The 21,659-nt window shown below is 37.4% G+C and overlaps 1 protein-coding gene across 5 annotated transcripts; it reads right to left on the reverse strand.

Annotated features, from left to right (window-relative positions):
* Positions 1-189: 189 nt before the first annotated feature.
* map6a (microtubule-associated protein 6a) lies at positions 190-21,520 on the reverse strand. 5 transcript variants are annotated; one of them, XM_065259692.2, is made up of 5 exons: positions 20,463-21,520; positions 10,470-10,683; positions 9,039-9,256; positions 2,958-3,068; positions 190-820 (listed from the first exon to the last, which is right to left on the reverse strand). In XM_065259692.2, the coding sequence occupies exons 1-5, from the start codon at positions 21,164-21,166 to the stop codon at positions 688-690; spliced, it is 1,380 nt and encodes a 459-aa protein (XP_065115764.1). In that variant the 5' UTR covers positions 21,167-21,520; the 3' UTR covers positions 190-687. The 5 variants fall into 5 exon arrangements, with proteins under 5 accessions (XP_065115764.1, XP_065115770.1, XP_065115769.1 ...); XM_065259698.2 differs by lacking the exon at positions 2,958-3,068 and having other exon boundaries at positions 9,076-9,256; positions 20,463-21,518; XM_065259697.2 differs by lacking the exon at positions 2,958-3,068 and having other exon boundaries at positions 191-820; positions 20,463-21,518.
* Positions 21,521-21,659: the final 139 nt, after the last annotated feature.

Genomic DNA, 21,659 nt, shown 5'->3' on the forward strand with positions numbered 1-21,659 from the left:
TGTCATAAATAAAACTATTCTGGAATTTAATAGATTAAAAACCTGGAAAAATAGACTCAAAACTACCATGGGCCAGATAGCATAGTTTACAAAAATTGCTCCAATTCTACATGTATGCATTTAGCAGAAAAGCAACTTACATTTTATTTAAACTATACATGTATATCAATATGTGTTTTCCATGGGGCTTAAACCCTTTGTGTGACCTGTATGCTGCTTACACAATGCTCTACTAATCGAGAAAAATTTCTAAAAATGTTACACATAATATTGAGTATGAAAAACTCTTTTATATTGTAAATAATCTTTTTTCCCCACTACATTAAACATACACTTCGACAAAGATCCTTTAAAGAACCTTTATTTTTAAGAGTGAAGCACGTAATATGTGAAGTTTGCTAATCTCAATGATCATGGAAAAGAAAGTGCATGAAACAGAAAATGTATAGCACCATTTCAAATGTTGCAAACAGTCTTGGGGCGCAGGTACAGTATTTTTCATTCATTTGGAAGCTCACAATTTAATCTTAATAGTCAACATACAGTAGTAGGCCTATATACATACAGTACTTTAATTCTACCCATAGGTCGCTCTGCAAAAATATTTCTCGAAATATCGTTAATTAGAGTATAATTCTGTCTATAGCTGCCTCCCTTCCTTTCTTGTTTACGGCTTTGTGCTTCTTGTCAGTACTTGACATCTGGAGCGAATCGAACTACTCCCCGGCTCCGTGGTTCTGGTCGTTCCACCAGTGGTTCTCCTCCAGAGGTACCCTCGGAATAATAATCGCTGACTCGTCCGAGGCCAGACTCAGATTCACTAGTGGGCGGCACAGTGTTACGATTGCCAAAGGAGGAGCAGAAGGAAGACAGAAAGAGAGAGAAAGACATAGAGACACAACATGAGGTGTTTAATCAGATAAATAGTGCACACTAAAATAAATGATGCTTTGAGCATTCTGAGACCATCGTTCACTTTTCAGAGTCAAATATTCACTCTAAAATATGCTGGGTTATTTTCAACCCAGCACTGGGTCAAAAACGGACACATTTAACCTATGCTGGGTTGTTTTAACCCATTGTTGGGTCAAATATAATCAATGTGGGGCAGTTTCCCAGACAGGTTTAGATTAATCCAGGACTATAAGGCCTTAGATATATTAGGACATTTACATATTTCACAAACAAACCTTACAAAAAACAACATTGGTATGTACCCGGTTTGTCCATTTTGACCCAATGCTGGGTTGAAAGTAACCCAGACATTTTATTTATAGTAAGCCCAATGTAAGTGATAATGCTTAAATATCAATATGGATATGATAAACTGGGGTCTAAAAGTCTGAAATCATTTTTTTTTTTTTCATTTGAACCTGGAAATATACAAACAATATTCTTGACTTAAAAATGATTGTAAAATTTTAAAAAGTAAAGTTTATACTGTAAAATGAAGAACAAATACTTCTGGAATTCTTATTTGTTATTGTACATTGAGGCACACATAAATCCTTTTTGAATATCAGGGATCATGGGCTTGCTTTTATATTAAATGCCTGTAAAAATAAAAAGTTGACATGCCAATACTTTTAATTATATTTGTATTAAATTATTTTCACTAATAGTCTCAGACTTTTGAATCCCATTTTATTTATAACACATCCAACAAATCAGATAAATTATGACTGTGGTCTCAGGCTGTTCAAAGGAAAAGTCTAGTAAATGAAAACATGACGAGATAACAATGACACACCAGTGCACAAGTACATAATGTGCCGTTTAAAAACTTTACAAGCTTTACAAGTCCGTGTAAAGTCATTTCAGAGTTTCTAAATACATTATAAATGTTAAAAATGTATTGTTGAAACACATAACAAAGACTGAATCCGCTGTCGGTACTGAAACCACGCCCACTCGGCGGCCTTGATTATGTTGGAGCGTGGCCATAATTTGTGGCTCCAGTGTGTCATCATGCCACTGTTTTAGCCCCACCCCAACACAATCTATTCAGATTATAGCGTATTCGAAAGTTGAAAAGACCGCCGAGTGGGCGTGGTTTCAGTGCCGACGGCAGACACGCCCCTAGTGTTTAAGAGCAGAGAATCCTGCCTGTTTTAAGATTTTGATAGCTTATTTTATTTCCTCAGCGGTTTTTATCATTTAAATTTGACTGGGTGGTTAATAACACATTGTCCCGTGGTGTGACAAATTGAGAGCACACTTATAATCTGACTTTACATGGACTTTAATTATCAGCCAATTCAAAGTCATTAATCTCCTGAATAAAGTGAGAAGCATATGTGTGACATTTAAAGTTCACTCTAAATAGATTAATGGTACCTCTGCGTAAATATAACATTTGCTATAAAAGTGGTGTCCAAATATGATAATGATAAGAGGCACAGTATAACAACAATAACACACATGTGTGATGGAAGTCCACAATAAAACAAAACATGCAAGTATAAAATACACGTGGATAATTCATCTTCTCAAGAAAATATATGAGAAACAACATTTACACAACACACAATCTAAAAAAGGTGCTAAATGGCAATAAAAGTGGTTTACTGGTTGTGTAATCATAAGGGAATCATTTTTGTGCTAAACTGCACCTATCTAGAACCTGCGTAGACCCATATTGTAGTATGTTGAACCATAAATGGTTCTTCAGAGGTGCTATGTGCTAAAAATGGTTCACCTATGATTACAATTTTTTAAGTACTATTTAGCACCATTTTTTTGGTACACCCTGTTCAACACTTTCCATATGGAAGAGAATACATATGGGAGCAAATCAAATGATGGATTACACTGAACACATACTATCTGCCCAATTTATATGAAGCACTAGCAAAGATATCACCACAATGTTCACTTATATAGGAAATAAAAGAATTGTGCTGTTGAAGTACGGATGAAGGCGTAGAGAAGTTTTACTAATCTCAGGTGAATATTACCTTGGATCAGGCAGGGCACAGCGCCACAGATGTTGCTTTAGTGTCTGCACCCAACCAATATCACGGATGGGCTGACTGAGCTGAATGTAGTGGTACTGTTTTAGCATAACCCTTCAAACGAATGACAAGACCACTTATTAGCTATAGACATTATGAAGGATATGAAGGAATCGTTTACTCCCAAATTCGCCCATTCTCATTTCGTTCCAAATCTATATGATCGTCTTTTTCAGTGAAACACAAAGCAAGGCTGAATTTTTCATGCAAAAGCATATCGTAAATTGAACACCACCGTTTTCAATATTTTACTATATTTTTACCTCAACTTTGGCAAATTAATACATACCTATCTCTTTTCAATCTTTGTACAGCGCCTCGTAAATGTGTTAGCATTTAGCCTAGCGCCATTCATTCTTATGGCTCCAAACAGGAATGAATTTAGAAGCCACCAAACACTTCCATGTTTTCCCTATTTAAAGACATAGTTACACGAGTAAGTATGGTGGCACAAAATAAAACTTTTGGTTGGAGCCATAGGAATGAATGGGGCTAGGCTAAATGCTAACACATTCAAGAAGCGCTCTACAAAGATTAAAAGTGCACGCATTGAAAAAAGATATGTATGTATTAATTCATCTAAGTTGAGGTAAGAACATGGTAAAATATTGAAAAACGTCTGTGGTGGTGTTTTACTTTTTTATAACACATTTGTGTTGCAAAGAAATAAAGTCATGCAGGTTTGGAGCGACGTGAGGGCGAGTAAATGATGAATTTTCATTTTAGGGTGAACTATTCCTTCTACGCCAAAATCACAAAATTATTTTTACTTAAACCCAATTTTGTTGATTCAGTTAATAAATCATACATTTTAAACTAAGTAACAAACACTAAAGGACTATTTGAGTCCATTCAAGAAGGTTCTTCAATATTCAATATGATACATGGACCACGAATAGGACACTTGCATCTTTTATCTCTTTGCACATAAGCTATTTGTTTAAGCTAAAATATGTAAGGTACATATGAGGAGTTCAAATGCAAAAGCCTCTAAAGCCACCTCCATCAAAAATGAGATAATGATATTAAATGAATGCTCTCAGAACGTTCTGTGGCCTATTACAATACTTTTTTTTAAATACTTTTGCTTCAAATCTGCTTAATCCCAGCCTCAGGCCACTCAGAAATGCTGCCTTGTTGGCACATTTTTCAGCAAAGTCCTCTAAGTGCACGGAAGATAAAAGACGGCGATGGCACGCAAAATGACGCTTCGAACTTGGGTCCCTCGTGAGTGCTTGGACCTGAATACAACCCGAATGTGGCAGTGTCATGCATCACAGCGCCTCCTAATGTTTGGTTCATTTTTTCATTCTGACTTTCATCATTTGCAATGTTTCTTGTTGCATCTTAGCAACTGTTTTCTAAGTGAAGAAAAGCTTGCATGAACTTAGAGGGTTTTGTTGCAAAGTAAAATTTGTTAAATACTAATAAAAAGACTAATATCTTTTTATTGCCATTAAAGTGAAACTACTAAACCGAAACATAAGAGCCTAATAAAAAATGCTCATTGACAAGAAAACATGTCAGACGCACTTAGAGGGTTTGGCATCTGAACTTCCCAAATACAAAGTATATACTATATATGTATAAAAATGTCCAGTCTGACAATTAAAAGATGCTTGAATCTGTTCCACAGCCCATCACACAAAACATAAGATTCGCCAACTCAAAAACCAAACGGTCCAAAAGCATGGCAATAGTTCTCTTCCATGTGGATGCAACAATAACAGACAGACAGACAGACGAGAGGAGATGCGCCTACCATTGAGTCCACAAACCCTCTAACATCTTAAACAAAATGAAGCATGACACCTCGGTTTCTGCGTTTGCATTTATTAATTTCAATAAATATGAGCAAGCAGAGAGAGAAATCACAATTAACATCATCACAGTTCATTCTGAGGCCCCTTCACATGACATTATATTTTTCTCTCTATTCAGAATGCATGGACTATAGATAGCACCTGTGCTAAGCACAAACACACACGCACACACATTCGCTAGACATGTACAACCCCACTAGCCATCTCTGTCTCCCCAGACCTCTTCCTTTAATCCCCATGTTACACTAAGCATAGTCACCAAAGGCTGCAAAATACAAGAAAAGGCCCTCACCCTGTGGTGCAGTATAGACATCTGCAGTAGACATCAGAGCACAGCAGTTGTTCGAAAGCCAGACTGATAAACTATACTGCCACATTTATTTCAATTCAAATCAGTGTTTACATTACATTAGACAATAAAGTTTTTTTTACATTTATGCATTAGCAGATGCTTTTATCCAAAGCGACTTGCAGTGCATTCAAGCTATACTTTATCAAGATGTGTGTTCCCTGGGATGACCTCTGTGCTGCTAACACATTGAGCTCCCAGGAACACTTTTTTTACTTTTGCAAGTTGTATGTATGCATTATATATTTTCATAAAGCCACATTTATATAATACACTGCCAGAAAAGGGTACAAAAGATCTTACTGGGGTGGTACCCTCTCAAAAAGTACACTAAAGGGTGCATAGTAGATCAAAGTTACATAAATGGTACATATTAGCACCTTTTTAAAGCCGTGCAGGTGACAGCTTTTGTACCTTTTTTTCTGAGAGTGTACCTCCTATATACACTACCGGTCAAAAGTTTTGAAACACTTGACTGAAATGTTAACAATGATCTTAAAAAAAACGTTTAATCTGAAAGTGTATGGTTAAATACTTGAAATGACTTTCGTAGCCAAAGATATACCTGTGTCAAACAAATTAATTTCTGTTATTACCTTAAGTTAAAAAAATAGATGACTTATGCTGGATTCACACCAAACGCGGTAGAGGCGGCAAAAACGCGCTTTTCACACGTTGTTGGATGCTTGAACATTTATGCCGCGTTCACACCAGACGCTGTAGAGGCGTGAAGCGTGAGTGATTTCAATTTTAAGTCAATGTAAAGACGCCTTGAAAAATTGAGTTAAAAAATTTGAACTTTTGCGGAAAAACGCCCCACGTTAACCAATCAGGAGCTTGCTCTAGTAATGACGTGAATACAGGAAGCAAGCGGTAGACGCAAATTTGATGCCTCAAACACGTCTGGTGTGAACCCACAGATAGAGTTTACTTGCGTAAAATTCTAGTCATTCAAGAAATTCACGTGGAAATTCGCTTCATGGGAGGGGCTTCTGCGACTCGGCTTCCTGAAATCACCTCACTACTAGAGCAAGCTCTTGATTTTCAGGCGTGATTTTCCGAATGAGGCGGATTCGCACATACTGCATTGCACTAAATGCGTCTTTACATTGAAATCACTCGTGCTTGACGCCTGTGCCGTGGATGGTGTACGTACACACCAAACACGTTGCATCGCGTTGCTAGCTCTAGATTAATCGCTGGATTTAACTTTGTGTTATGCTAATTTTTCGTTTGAGTTGAATATTTTGAGGTTAATAGTGTGTGTTTTCGCAGCAGTCGCACCACCCGATTACGCGTCTTTGCATTGACTTTGTATGTAATCTACTCGCGCAAATCGTTCAACTCGCGTTTGGTGTGTATGCCCCATAAAACTAAATATTGAAGAAAAAGCAACCAATAAGAGCCGAGATTAAATGTGAACTCCTTCAATATTCTTAAAATTCATCCTAAGGTAAAACTTCGAAAAGCTTCTTTGATAAAATGACACGAGTGTGGTTTCGAAATTTCTAGGCAAAGATGACTGCACTTCAAATAATAAAATATAAGAGTTTTGAATTTATTTTGAATGCTTTTAGTCACAACAAAATTCTCAGTTACATTTGTGTTATGCCATAGTTTATATGAGTTTATTATTATTCTAATGTAGATATAAAGAATAAGTGTTTCAAAACTTTTGACCGATAGTGTGTGTGTATTTATGTGTGTATATATATATATATATATATATATATATATATATATATATATATATTATTGTTTGCTTTTGATGTATTTGATTTATGACTGACATTTAAATACAGTGGGGTTCAATGTCTGAGTCAGCATTTTTTTAAACGTGACAAAACACAAATTAAAATATTAAATAATAATAAAAATCTACTTTTGCACAATGAGTCCTTTGAGAATACATTTAAAATCTGTCCATATATTCAATCTGGCTCTGGATCACAGCGTACTGTGCACTGATCGTGCAAACAACAGCACAATGAGATCACATACTTCTCACATACTGTACTGAAAATGGAGAAGACCGCAACAAATGAGACCAGAGACAGAGAGAGGACTTGTAGAGGGGTGGTCCATGATAAAAACAACACAAAGCATGATTATACACACTAAACTCCAGTAATGCCAGCAGATGAAGACGTTAAGATACTAAGATGCCATTTAGTCCTGTGAACTACCAACATCTTAAGATCGTCCATAAAATCTGCATCATGTCACATGCATGATAAATGAAGCAATGATTATGTGTCATTACAACAGGCCTGATCAGGCTATATCCAAAACATGTATTTGTAAAGGCCAATATATGCATCTACATATATCAGTATTCTTAGTCAACTTACACTTAAATTTGAAGTCAGAAGAAATAAAATAAATGTGTTTTGGAAGAAGGCCTTATGGGACGAATCTTTAAATATTCATAAAGATGATGAAATCATGCAGCAGATGAACGCAAACAGGATAAACAAACAAGACTGCATTCGACTTACCAGACCATCAAGGAACACATGATAATAAATAAAGCAATTAGTCAGGAATACAGTTCATAGCAGTTATTGGACAACAGACGGGATGCAGAAGCAAAACAAAGCAAGAGACACTCAAGGGAAAGTCATAAATAATTCATACATTGCGTGTGCATTCAAGGCCCTTGATTTTAATGCTGTCTAATCTATTGACCTTTTGAGTTCTCTATGCACTTTTGGGATCCTCCATCTGTGTACCTTAGGGACCTCCTTTAGGGGGGATGGTGCATTTCACTGTGTATGTGGGTGAAACATGATAAATTTGGTAGCTCTTCTTGTGATGTGTGTTGGGAGTAAAGCCCACTGAAACCTTAAAACCATACCAAATTTACAAAAACAACATTTAGTTTATAGTGTAGTTATAACATTTTCTACAGGTTTGCTTGTGCATCACAGTGAACATTTAAATCCTATTCTATCTGAAGACAATATATAATGTTTCCCATAATGTGATACTGTTACAGTAATCCAGCTAGGCAAATTATTGTATGAACTTCAACAATGTCTTTCGGGAGATATTATGTTTCTATAATGATTTCTCATCATTTTAATGATATTAAATGGTTCTCAAAAATGAGCAAAAACAAACCAAATAAGATCTACACAGCAACAGTGTGATCTAAGATCATAACATATCACTTTTGGGCTGTTTGATCAATAAAATGACAACATGAATCAAGCAAAGCAAAAAAAAAAATACATTATCATAAGCTGCACATTTATCAAAGAGTTTTGTCTTGGAAATTCCCTTTTTGACCTATATCAGACAATATGCATTGCCTAATTTACATGAACATGACATTAAAAGATTTATTTGATTAGATGATTCAGGTTTAATAAAAAAAACCCTTGATAAATGAAAAGCACCAGTCTGTGCATCTGATGATGGGTGAAACATACAGAGCCACTAGCCAATGGCTCCATGCAAGATGAGAGCATCCACTGAAGTGGTTGCCATGGAAACCTTGCCGTGGAGATGAGGAGAGTAGGTGGAGCCATAGTAAATGCAAACGCTTTGATATAACTGGCGCGAACGGACTCGACGCGAGGCAAAAAGAGAAGAAAAAACATCAAATCCATCCCTTAAAAAACATCTTCGCTCAAAATGAGTGAGTGGCTGAGAGTAAGTAAGAGATATAGAGAGAGTGATAGAGAAACATGGATTATAGGAAGAGAGAGAAAGAGAGAGAGATAAAGATGGAGGTGGGGTCAGAATAGACAGAAGTGTTAAAGAATGAGAACCTCTTATTAAATCATTTTGCAGCCTTCGTTCAATCTTTCAGGAAGGAATTAAATGAGAGAAGAAGTGCAATTTTACTCTTTCGCCTCAGCCAGTTTGTTGTTGGTCTCTTTACTTTTCTCCTTGTCGCCCTGCGTCGGTCTGCTCTCCGGCTGGTTCTCGGAAGTCTTCTTCTTCGAACCGCGCACTGACGTTGCCTGCTTCTCCTTGGACTTCTTCAGCGGTTTGCCAGGCTTGGCCGATGTGGAAGTGCTCTTTTTGGGTTTGGAGCGAGGAAGACTTGGAGTTCTCTCCACCTGCACAACACAACATGAAAGTCATTTAAGGGGACACTCCACTTTTTGTGAAAAATATGCTCATTTTCCAGCTCCCCTAGAGTTAAACATTTGATTTTTACCATTTTGGTATCCTTTCAGCTGATCTCCGGGTCTGGCGGTACCATTTTAGCATAACTTAGCATAATCCATTGAATCTGATTAGACCATTAGCATTGCGCTAAAAAATAACCAAAGAGTTATTTAAAACGTGACTCTTGTGTAGTTACATCGTGTACTAAGACCGACAGAAAATTAAAAGTTGCCATTTTCTAGGCAGATATGACTAGGAACTATACTCTCATTCTGGTGTAATAATCAAGGACATTGCTGCCGTAACATGGCAGCAGGAGGCACAATGATATTACGCAGTGCCCGAAAATAGTCCCCTGCTATTGAAAGTTACCAAGGGGACTATTTTCATGCACGGATATTTTTACCGTGATGCTAATGGTCTAATCAGATTCAATGGATTGCGCTAAGCTGTGCTAAAAGTGATACCGCCAGACCCGGAGATCAGCTGAATGGATTCCAAAACTGTAAAAAAATCAAATGTTTAACTCTAGGGGAGCTGAAAAATGTGCATATTTTTTTATAAATTGGAGTGTCCCTTTAAAACTAATTTTACTTACTAAAGTGACGTATTTCTAGATTAAATATGATATGTTGGTTGGAAGAGAGAGACCTTAGTGATGTCATCCGAAATGGAAAGTTGGTTTAGAAGCAAAATAATTCGTACATTTTTTAATGAAAGATTGCAAAGACGAAATCGTGTTTCTTTAGAAACATGCCGGTGACTACCATGTAAGGAGACTCGCAGTGTACCATTCTAAGGTAATAAAAACAATACAGTTCATTATGTAAGGTCTTTATACACCACTGCTTATATAGTTATGTATATTATATTGCATTTCTGTCAAAAGGTCCATCTCCTCCAAGTCCCACACTGCACCTTTAACTTAGATGCAAAGTCAAACATCTATGCTGATTCACTAAGACCAAGGCACGTACAGTTAGTCTGAGGCCAATGTTAATCAATCTATTTGGAAAAAGTATCGCTGAGGACTACAAAAATCTTCTTGTGTTGTTTTCCAACAGCTAATCGCATCAATTGCTGACATCATCAAGCTACTGAGCCCAACAATTGATTTTGTACCAGGGGTACACACTTAAAAAGATCAAATCAGGTTTGTACCTTACTGGACTCTCTGTAAGGTTCATGGTACAGTGAACGTATCCTTCTTCGGTCCACGGCCTTGTTGTCATCGGGCTCCGGTTTGGACTGGTATCCCCTGTAGGTGGAGCTGTAGCTGGTTTCCAGATTAGTCTTCCTATCGGGAGGCAGATACTGGGACTTGGCCCTGACAAGCTTCACGGGCTTCACATCTGTGTAGGCTTGAAACTCAGTCCTAACATGAAGGAGTGAAGATAATGTTGATATTATTAAGTCCGCTGTGAAAATTTCCAATAAAAAGTTAAAAAATCAGGCGTTACGGAGATTATTACGGTATTGAAAACTGAACTTGATTAAATAAGATAGATGTGAATGCAAGTGCAATGTTGTATGGGTTAATTTACGATAAATAAACACAATAATGTACAACAATGACTGAATATAATAATGGTTTAGTCCTGCAATATCCCGTAGATACATCTGACAAAGCCTTTTATTGCGGCAATGCAGAGATTTTCCACAACACCCAGCAGATCTAGCAGTTTGCCTTCCTCAGGCAATGACCACCCCTATAGGATGAATAATGAGACTTTACTTACAGAATTGTCACAGACAAATGATACATACTCCATAGGTATATGCACTGCAGATTACCCAGCATGCAACTACTGCTGCACAGCTGCAGTATCTAACACGCATCTACATGCACATGTTTTTTTTTTACAAAGGCATTTTATTTTAATTCTTTACTGTGGGACAGAAGCTTTCTCCCAAACCCTCTCTCTTTCTCTCTCTCTCTCGCTCGCTCTGTAATATTACAGTAAGGCAGACTGTATTGATTAGAACTGACAGGACAGGAAGGAAGAAGGCAGGCATGGTCAAACATTGTCATCCCATTAGATCAATTACTCGATGCTTTAGCTTGTGTGAATAATACGAATGAAATCAATGCCTCTCTGCACAAGAAGACAAGAAACCTTTAACTTTACAAACAAATGAATCAGACATAAAATTCCAACCTTACAATAATTCATAACTATTAAGTTCCTGCAGCTTAACAGAGCATTGCATAAGCAGTGCAAACGATTGTGGGTTCGACTCCCAGAAAACACAAACACTGATAAAATGTAAGTATACTTGGCATACAGCAGTGGTCCTCAAACTGGGAGGTGTGAGATGGTGCCAGGGGGCCCCAGTTTTATGACATTTTATAAATATACATTAATTCAGCATACATTCTGTGTAATTAAACCAGAGCAAAGGCCTGGGACACACTGGACAATTTTTACATCTTATACGATTTTAAATGCAACCAAATAATCTGCTATTAATTGTATTGATGGCTCAATCGTATTAAAAACCTTCATGTAAACACTTTAATCAATACGATTGAGGTCAATTGGATGCAAATTTCAATCGTATTAAAAGGGGAGGTGTAGTACGATCTGTGATCCGATCATCCAGATAAAAGTACTCATGTAAAAGTACTCAAAGTACTCATGTCAAGTACGCATGAATCGTAGTATTTTCTCAATCGGATGCAAAAATACATTGTGCACATACGCAGAACAATTGTGCTCAAGTTCACGTCTTAAGTTTACCTTATATTTACGTATGATTTTCATCACAGAAACACACAAAAGCAAGGCGATGGTAATACGCAATATTAAGGTAAGGGGTCAAGCGCTGTACATTTTGTAGTGTTCATGTGTACTTTCATTTCATAAAGCAATAAAATAGCGTTCGAAAATGCTTTTCGAAAATTGTGTTTTCATGACCTATATGTGAAAACTTATTAGAAACAACTTTCACCAACTCAGCTTTGACTTTTGTCCAAAGATAAAGCCTGAACTAGATGAGAGATGCTGTCTGCAGCGTGGCGTTGCCAAGTCCTCTGCTTTTTTGAGTTTAGAATTGGGCTACCCTTTAAACTGTTTTAGGGAGTTGATTTTCAGTGTTGGGAGTAACGCATTACAAAATATAATATATTACAGTAATATATTAGTTTTTGCTGTAACGCAGTAATATAACGCATTACTAATACAATTTTGGTAATATTTTACTCGTTACAGTCTTAGTAACGCGCACGTTACAAATGCATTTCAAAAAAAGACCGTGTTATTTTTATTTTTTTATTTTTGACCAATGCGCGCGACCAGCATCCACACAGGAAAAATCTGCGGGTAAAATAGGCTGCGTCCCAAACTGCATACTTCCATACTATATAGTAGGCGAAAAGCACTACTTCTCTTACTCTTTGCCTACTATATAGAATGGAAGTAGGCGGTTTGGGACGCAGCGTATGGCCGTTTCCTGATGTTGTATGCAGCATGTTCATTTTTACTTTAATTTTGTATTTAAAATGCGATTTGGACGCGGTGCGCTTTAAGATAGACGCGTTTCTTAAAGAGCCGAATCTGGGAAGTCGGCTGTATAAGCATTGACTAAAGTGGTCGCAATCAGGTCCGGTAGCGTCGCACACGCATAACACTGCAAATACGAGCACTAAGTAAAAGCAACAGAAAGTTTCTATCGTTCTCCCATGCTGCTTGAACCTCAGAAGTAAAGAGACTTTTAGAAATCTTGCCAGTAAAATCCATATCACACCAGCAATGACAAGGTAAGCTAACGTTGCTATGGTTACAGTCCATATACATAATAGATTGCTAGGCTATTACTATGCTATCTACAGTTTTATAACAAACAGCAACCAAAACTACAACGTAGTGTAGACTTAAACATGGTTATCTAAATAGTACATTTAAACATGACTGTTTAAAGTTTTTACCAGCCTTTGTATGGGAACCTATATTTATTGTTTGGCAAAAAAGCAGTGTTCCTCTGTTTGTCTATGTTTTATATGTTAGTCTAAAAGTAATCCTTATATTGTACTGAAATGAGCTGTATTCCTTGAGGCCTGATCCTCCAATAGCACTTTTTGATAAGTTGTGTCAACCCACTATTACCAGATCATTTGTCTATGTTTATGACTCTGACAGTCATTGTTACTGTATTTTGCCATAAGTCTTCACAGTGAACTCAAGGGCCAACACATAACTTTTTTATAAGCATCGATAAACTACATTTTAACATTTTATAATGCCACGTCATACTTCAGTTATTTTGATGAAAGTAACTCAAAAGTAACGCAAAAGTAGTGTAACTCATTACAGTTCAGAGTCAGTAATATTGTAATGTAACTAATTACTTTCAAATGACAGTAATTTGTAATATATAATGTATTACGCTTTGGAAGTAACTTTCCCAACACTGTTGATTTTTTTCTGAAGGTTAAAAATGAAAAGATTACTTTGATTAGATGCTTTTAGGCTAATTTTAAATGTCCATTGGGATGGTTTTGATACGCAAATCTGGCAACTCTGGCTGTGCAGAAGTTTGGTTCGGATTATATAGAATGTACATGTAAACTTTAATCAGATTGCAATGTTTAGGGAGTAGGAAACTGTACTGTACGGATAAAATTCAGTCGGATTGACAAAATTGTGTGCATGTAAACATAGCCAGTGAGACCACACGTGATAAATGTAGTAATAATTTCAAAGTGACGCAAAATCTCACAGAAACGCAAAACAAATGTTGTGGTAGTACTTGCATGAGACATTATAAAAGCACAGTTGCCATAGTTGTCCAAGTCAATATTCTTTCTCAATACTCCTCTTTCATGTCATGTTTTTGGACAAATAAATGGCTGTGGTAAAACACCAATCGGGTTATTTGAGAATCATTCAATAATACTGTGTGTTGTGATTTCACAGGAAGCTCTTTCGGTCTGCTGAAAGAGACAAAAAGCAAACAGAAAGAAAGAAAGGAGGTTGTTACGTAAGACAAATGGAGTTTCATCAGAGCGCTTGAACAGTTGGAAAAACAGGAGCTACAGAAATCCAAGGCCACAGGGGGCAAAACACTGAGAGGGCCGGCATTTAGAAAATAGGAGCTAGGGTTTATACAGCATTGGTAAAGCAACCCACACAAACACATAGAGAAAGCAAAAGAATGAGAATAATATAAAGACGGTGAAAGTCTATGCTGGTGTTGCTGTGCATATACAATAGGCTGGAAACAATGAGCTTAGTGTACTTATTGTAAATGAGTGCTTGGTACAAGCTGTCAAATCATTCACTTGATAAAAGCCATTAGCCACTGAATACATTTACAGACAGCTACTGTAATACATTCGCATAATGTGCTTGTTTTATAAAAATTCACTCCCACATTTAAACCTGTCGCCAAGAAAGTCATTTGAATATTAGCTTGTATAGTGTACGTTCACGCCTTTTATTCTCTCGAGGCATTGAGCTTTTGTGAACAACCCTGTCACTATGGTGACATGCTGGCACTAGAGAATTGTGTGGTGGTGGGATGCCAGAGTGATGCATTATGGGTAAACGTGGCACTCTGGGGCAGTGGGATATTCAACAGAAGCATGTTTACTTTATTATACTGATCCAGGAACAACACCGTGATTATTTTGATTTATTCTGGTTGTGACCTGTCATCTGGCACTGACAATCCAGCTCATGAAAGCACTAAAAATAGACAGTCACACATTTGCATGAATTACAAATGTCAAACTGATTCATACAAGTACTGCAAACAATTAGATTCACAATTGCTTCGTTGATTTGTGAATAAGCACAAAGGCATTTTGATTTTTTCTTGTCACTTCTTCTTCTAGTTACAGACCGATGCCTCTCCTCTCTCTATCTCTCTCCCTCCTTTGCTGATGGGCTCAGATAAAATCAATAGGTTTTCCTTTTCTTGTGGCATCATCTTCCTGCTGTAGACCATCACATATTCCTTCTGACATTCACTTTAAACTTCAATTGAATCCAAATGAGACTGGGGCTATAATACTGCCCTGTAAGGCAAAACTCTCTCTGTTTTTCTCTGCTGCTATACTTATTGATTTAACGGTTACAGTAGCCATAAATTTCTGCATTGCACAAGAAAGGGGGATAAAGATAATAAAATAAGTTCATGATTATGATAAAAAGGAATAATTTCGGCTTTAGAGCATATTTGTAGCATCTGTTTTAACCCCTTAGGTGGCGCAAATACCTTTAGAGTGAGGGGGTTAAATTGTGATATACATCTTCAAATTAATATTACTCTGGCATTTTTTGGTCTAGAAGCCTAATCTTGGTCTTGTTTTAAAGAAGACACTTTGGGGGATTTCACAGAGGTGAAACGAGGTGAACATATTAAATAATTAAATTGTTATAGCAGTTTACATTTGTTTTAATAAATAAAAATAATTCCATAACATATTATTTTTATAAATAAAATTATAAAAATGTAAATGTTTCACAAAAATAATAATGCAAACATGAAGCCATAAGTCTCAAGTAGTTCTGATCCAAATTTCAAGTTAAAATCACAAAAAATGAGGTGTGTGTCACACTTTTAGTGATTTTGCCAACAACTGCCACTAGGTGTCAACGGTTTGCAGCATACACTTGTCACAAATTATTCAATTACTATCACTGCATTATTATTACTGCAAAAATGTTTTGAAATATGAAAACTACATTCTTAGAACTTTCCAACAATATATAGTTTGTCAACATTTTTGAAGATTTATAATAAGATATTAGAATTATGAATATATAAAATTAATATGCATTCCTATGGGGGGTGGGGTCATGTAACTAAAAACTGTCACTACATTATTTCTATCATCAAATGACCTTGAAATATGAAAACTACATTCTGAGAGCTTTCCAGTGATATATAGTTCGTCATGATTTTTTAGGTTTAGAGTAGGGTTTTAGTCTTATAAATACGTCAAAACAAATTAGGCCTACCTGTGGCCCCGTGACATTTTAGAAACTGACTCTCATTACGTCATAATTTTCCCAAAATGGCAATGAAATATGAAAACTACACACCTAGAGCTTTCCAACAATATATGGTTTGTCAAGATTGTTTAGGTTTAGAACAGGGTATTAGTGCTATACATATGCAAAAACAAATTGAGTCCAACTGTGGCAGTGTGACATTTTAGAAACTGACTCTCACTACATCATTATTTTCCCAAAATGGTGATGCAATATGAAAACTACACTCTTAGAGCTTTCCAGTGATATATAGTTTGTCATGATTGTTTAGGTTTGGAACAGGGTATTAGTGTTACAAATATATAACAACAACGTGGGCCCACCTGTATACCTGTGGCATTTTAGAAAATAGCTCTCACTATGTCATTCCTTTACCAAAATAGTGATAAGAACTGAAATCTACACTCTTAGAGCTTTCAAATGATATATAGTTTGTCATGATTGGATAAGAATTCACATGCAAAACACTGAAGTAAATGTTGGCGTCCCGCTGGCGGGACAGTGACATTTATCAGGATATAAATGTTTTGAGGCGCACTCTCTTTAAAATTGAATCAATTACTCTCCCTACATAATTTATTTTATACAACACTGTTGATATATGTATTCTAGAGGCTTAGACCTTTCCAACAATATATAGTTTGTTGTGATATACATTAAATTTATATGGAAAATATTGACGTAAACTTAGGTGTCCCGTGAGCGGGACAGCGCCACTTATGGAATGACAAATAAATTGTCCAAACCTAATAACATATGCTTTATTTTATCTTTTTTTTTTGTTAAAGGTAAACGCCACCGTTTTTCAATATTTTACTATGTTCTTACCTCAACTTAGACAAATTAATACATACCTATTAGTGATGCGCAGGTCCCGCTTTTATGAAATATTTGGCTTTATTTCAGCCTAAAAGTGCTCGGAAACAGCCATTAGGTCGCCCTGTAAACTGGCAACAACATACGCGAATAAACCATAGAAACCAGCATGGTCATATAAATAAGGGATAGTTCGGCCAAAAATGATATTAAACCCATGATTTACTAGGGCTGGCAAAAAAATCGATTTTTCGATTAATCGATTTTTAAAACGTGGTCGATTAAAAATCGATTCTCAAAGAGCAGAATCGATTTTTTTTTCATATTTATTTCCGCAAACATTGAACGGAGGAATGGAAGCATTTTAGATTTTGCAAGCAAAACGTGTTGTGGCTTTTAATTTCTTTTTATTAATTACCCACTTGTAAACTGCTGTTCACTGTTCTTTTTTATTAATATAGTATGTGTATTAAATCTATATTCATTGAGTTGAATCGAGAATTGAGTATAAAAACCTACCTGAGAACCAGAATCGAAAATTTAATCGAGAATCGGAATCGAATCGATTTGATAGCTTGTGAATCGAAATCGAATCGATCTGGAACATCTGAATCGATACCCAGCCCTATGATTTACTCACCCCCAAGCTGTCCAAGTTGCATATGTCCATCGTTTTTTAGACAAACACATTTTCGGATATTTTATAAAATCATCTTAGTCGCGTCCGCATTCAGGATGAGAGCTTACGCAGCCTACGGAGGCTACTCTGCTGCTGCTCTGTGCCCCCGCCCTCCGAATTTGTCATACGTCACAAAGAAAAGTGCGTACACTACGCTAATACTCTCTCCTGAATACAGAGGAGTCTAAGATGGCGGCGCTACCAGAAGGTATTTATTTACGTTAATCATCAAGTTTTAAATATGGATATTTCTACAACAACACCGCGCGTATTACCCTCAGAAAACCTTTGTTTATCATCCTGGAGCCGTTTGGATTTAATTTGTGAAGGATGGATGCACTTTTTTGGACTTGAAGGTCGTGGACTATGGGTGGACCCCGTAACATTACATTTCATCAACTGAAAGATCTAAAACATTTTATAAAATATCCGAAAATGTGTTTGTCTGAAAAACGATGGACATATGCAACTCGGACAGCTTGGGGGTGAGTAAATTATGGGTTTAATATCATTTTTGACCGAACTATCCCTTTAATATAAACATTTTCAACATTTACAAAGCAGCGTTTGTATTATCTATTCACGAATTCCCTACTTTAATTTCTCCCGCAGCTCGTCTTTCATCTTTTATTTCTCCGTTTGTTTTGTTGTTGTGGCTGGCAGCGGGAGCTACTTGGCGCTTCCGTGACGTGACGCCAAAGGTTTGGGGATATCAAGCTACGTTGCCCAAGTTACGTTGCCACGTAGGCCTACGTAATTTAACCTTGTCAAAGAACCTTATAAAATATAAAATATATATATACTCCCAATTATGTAATATATGCTACAGGGAATTAGACGCAACATACATGTTTTTTTTATTTTGTTTTAAATGACCCGCCCCGCAATAAAGTTACAATTTCTTTACGCGCCTCAACCTGACCCGCGGGTTACCCGCGGGGCCCGCGATTACGAGACGACCCGCGCATCACTAATAAACTAAAAAACTTTCCTGCGCCCAAGGTTGAAGTGCTGCAAACTAAGTGCTCTTCCGCCATACAATATAGTTCTCATTTTTTATCCATACTTACTCGTTTAACTACTCATATAACTGTCTTTAAATAGGGAAAGCATGGAAGTGTTTGGTGGCTTCTAAATTCATCCCTGTTTGGATCTTAAGGAATGAATGGGGCTAGGCTAAATGCTAACACATTCACGATGCGTTGTACAAAGATTAAGTGTACGCATTGAAAAAAGATAGGTATGTATTCATTTGAGGTAAGTTGAGGTAAGAACATAGTAAAATATAAAAAACTGTGGTGTTTTCCTTTAATGATGCCATAGGACAGTTTTATACTTATGGGGAAGCTTAGAGATTGGTGGAAGATTCTGGGTCGCTAAAGACCCAAATGTGTATCAGTGAAATATGCATGCATTCATGGTTAAGATGCCTTATCGACGACAGCTAAAAAGGAAGTTTCAGATATGGAGCTAAACACTAACACCAGTGGCGGCTCGTGACTGCTCATCCGAGGGGCGCAAATTCAAAATATGTGTTCGGAGGGTCATATGTTGCTCGTGTTTTTAAAATGTGTGTTTGTTGCGTCATGTGAACCATGTGCATCACATGTTTTGTCAAAATAAGTGCCTGCTGCACAAACGTAAAAAACGTTTATGATAAAAGAGACGCTCACGTTCACAAAATACAAGACACTCCCTTAACAGTAAACTCTGATTATGATATTATTCGAGTATCTGGCAAACGCGAGCGTCTCTTTTATCATAAACCCTTTAGACGCGTCTGCAGCAGGCACTTACTTTGACAAGACACATGATGCACATAGGATCACTCGACATGCAGAACACATATTTTGAAATTACGAACCACACACATGACGGGCTACTGTACATACATGTTGTGATGAACTTCGCATCGAGCCCCCTCGAAAAAAAGAAGTCACGGGCCCCCACTGACTAAAACAGTATATTAATTGTATTGGAGAAGTCCAGTCATGCACCTTCCCAGTCTTTTGGTCCCCAATAAAAAATTATAAAAAGATGAACTGCAGACCAGAGGTTATTGATCTGCAACTTTCTCCTAACTGTATCCTGTCAAGGAACACCTGTGATATCTCTGGCTGAACACAAAATATCACACTGTCACTGTGATATATTTTTAAAGCCTCTTGTAAGAGGATCAGTTTTTGATATCCTGTTTCATCAGCTTTGTCTTTGACTCTTATAAAGCTCTGTCTCTGCTTTGTAAAAAAGACAAAGCAACAAACCTAAACTCATAACTAAACATGAGATTAAGTCAAACTAATCCAGAGCTTTTGAAGAACCTCGAGCATCATGACATCACATTTTATCCAAGCACTAGGACACAACAGACCTAATGCTACCAAAATGTATTTGTGAATATATGCATATAAGTTAATATAAGTGTTGTGTCCCTGACCAAGTAAAATAACAAATCCTGATGCAAACAGAAAATAAAATAATGTGTTTTTAAAGTAAAAAACATCTTAAGTATAATGCCAAAATTTCTGCCCTGGGCCCCATTAACTTTACGTTTTTCTACATGTGACTTTTACATTCACCTCAATGGATGTGACAACGTGTTTTTGAAAATTTCGCTTTTTCTAAAAATGCTTTACACTAATATTCAGTAATAATCTGTACCTGTAGGAGCTTCCGGACGTAACTTCCTGTTTGATCTGTCGATTAAGGGCATCCACTGCTGCCCTCCCTTTCCCCTCTGTAGTGGTGGCTTCCCCTTCCAACTTCACCCCAGGTTTGTTTTCAGAAACCACCGTGACTTTCTTATTCTGCTTCTTTTTTCTTCCACTAGACAGGATCTCCTTCTCCTGCACTTTGTCTGCAATCTCACTTTTTTCCACCCCACTGTCCATTTCCACATTGGTGTATTTGGATCTGTCAGGGGTTCGGTCATTGCGCATGGAGATGGTCGGACTGGGTTTGGGAATCCATGGGTGGTCTCCCTTTTTAGGGATAGGCCAGGGTTTGAAGTCCTTTTGATACTGGGTCTCGTTGTTAAAAGGGACCTCTGGACATTGGTACTCGTTCCTGGGCTTGCAGCTCGGCTCGGGACGAACTTTCCAGTGTTTGAAGTCCTGGCGCATCACAGATCCAGAGACGATCTCCTCCTTGGCCGGAGGTGCTTTGATCACCGCGTCGTGATCGTGTTGAAGCGGCTGCGTTTCTATGGCGACCTGCTTTTGCGCGGGCTGCTGCAGGTGAAGATGCTGCATTTCGGACACGTCCGAGTACTTGGTAAAAACCAAAGGCACCGCAAAGTCGGCCTTGTCCATCTGGTTCCAAAACCGAGCCATACAGCAGGCTCTGGAGATACAGGGCCATGCCATGATTTTTGGTGGCGTGTATCGTGCCAATCGTTTCCCTTTGGGTTGAAATCCAAGCTGTTTTGCAGAACTGTAAACCAAAATGGGGGTGCACAAAATGTCCGATTCGCAAGACGCTGCTGTCCTCAAATATGACAAAGTAAAAATCCTTTTTCAGATCCAAGAAGAAACATTACTGACCCAAACGCTACAAAGTCCCCGTTTACGGTGTTTACGCGTTAAATATTCTGGTTTTGCGCTGAGATTTTGTCCGTCTTGAGAATTTGTGCAGGATACAGCAGCCCCTCCCTCAAATTCGCCTCAGCATCCATCTAGAGGATTTTTTTATTGCATCCATCGAGAGGATGCGAGCTGAATCACCTGCCACAAACGTCATCACGCAACGTCCCAAGTGGGAGGTGGTCGCTCTTAAAGCTCCTCCCACTCAATTATGTTAATGAGGCTACTGCTGTGAAAACGACATGCTGTGCTCAAAACAAAATATTTACATAATGAT

This window comes from Paramisgurnus dabryanus, chromosome 10, assembly GCF_030506205.2.
Source record: "Paramisgurnus dabryanus chromosome 10, PD_genome_1.1, whole genome shotgun sequence".
Taxonomy (NCBI): Eukaryota; Metazoa; Chordata; class Actinopteri; order Cypriniformes; family Cobitidae; genus Paramisgurnus; species Paramisgurnus dabryanus.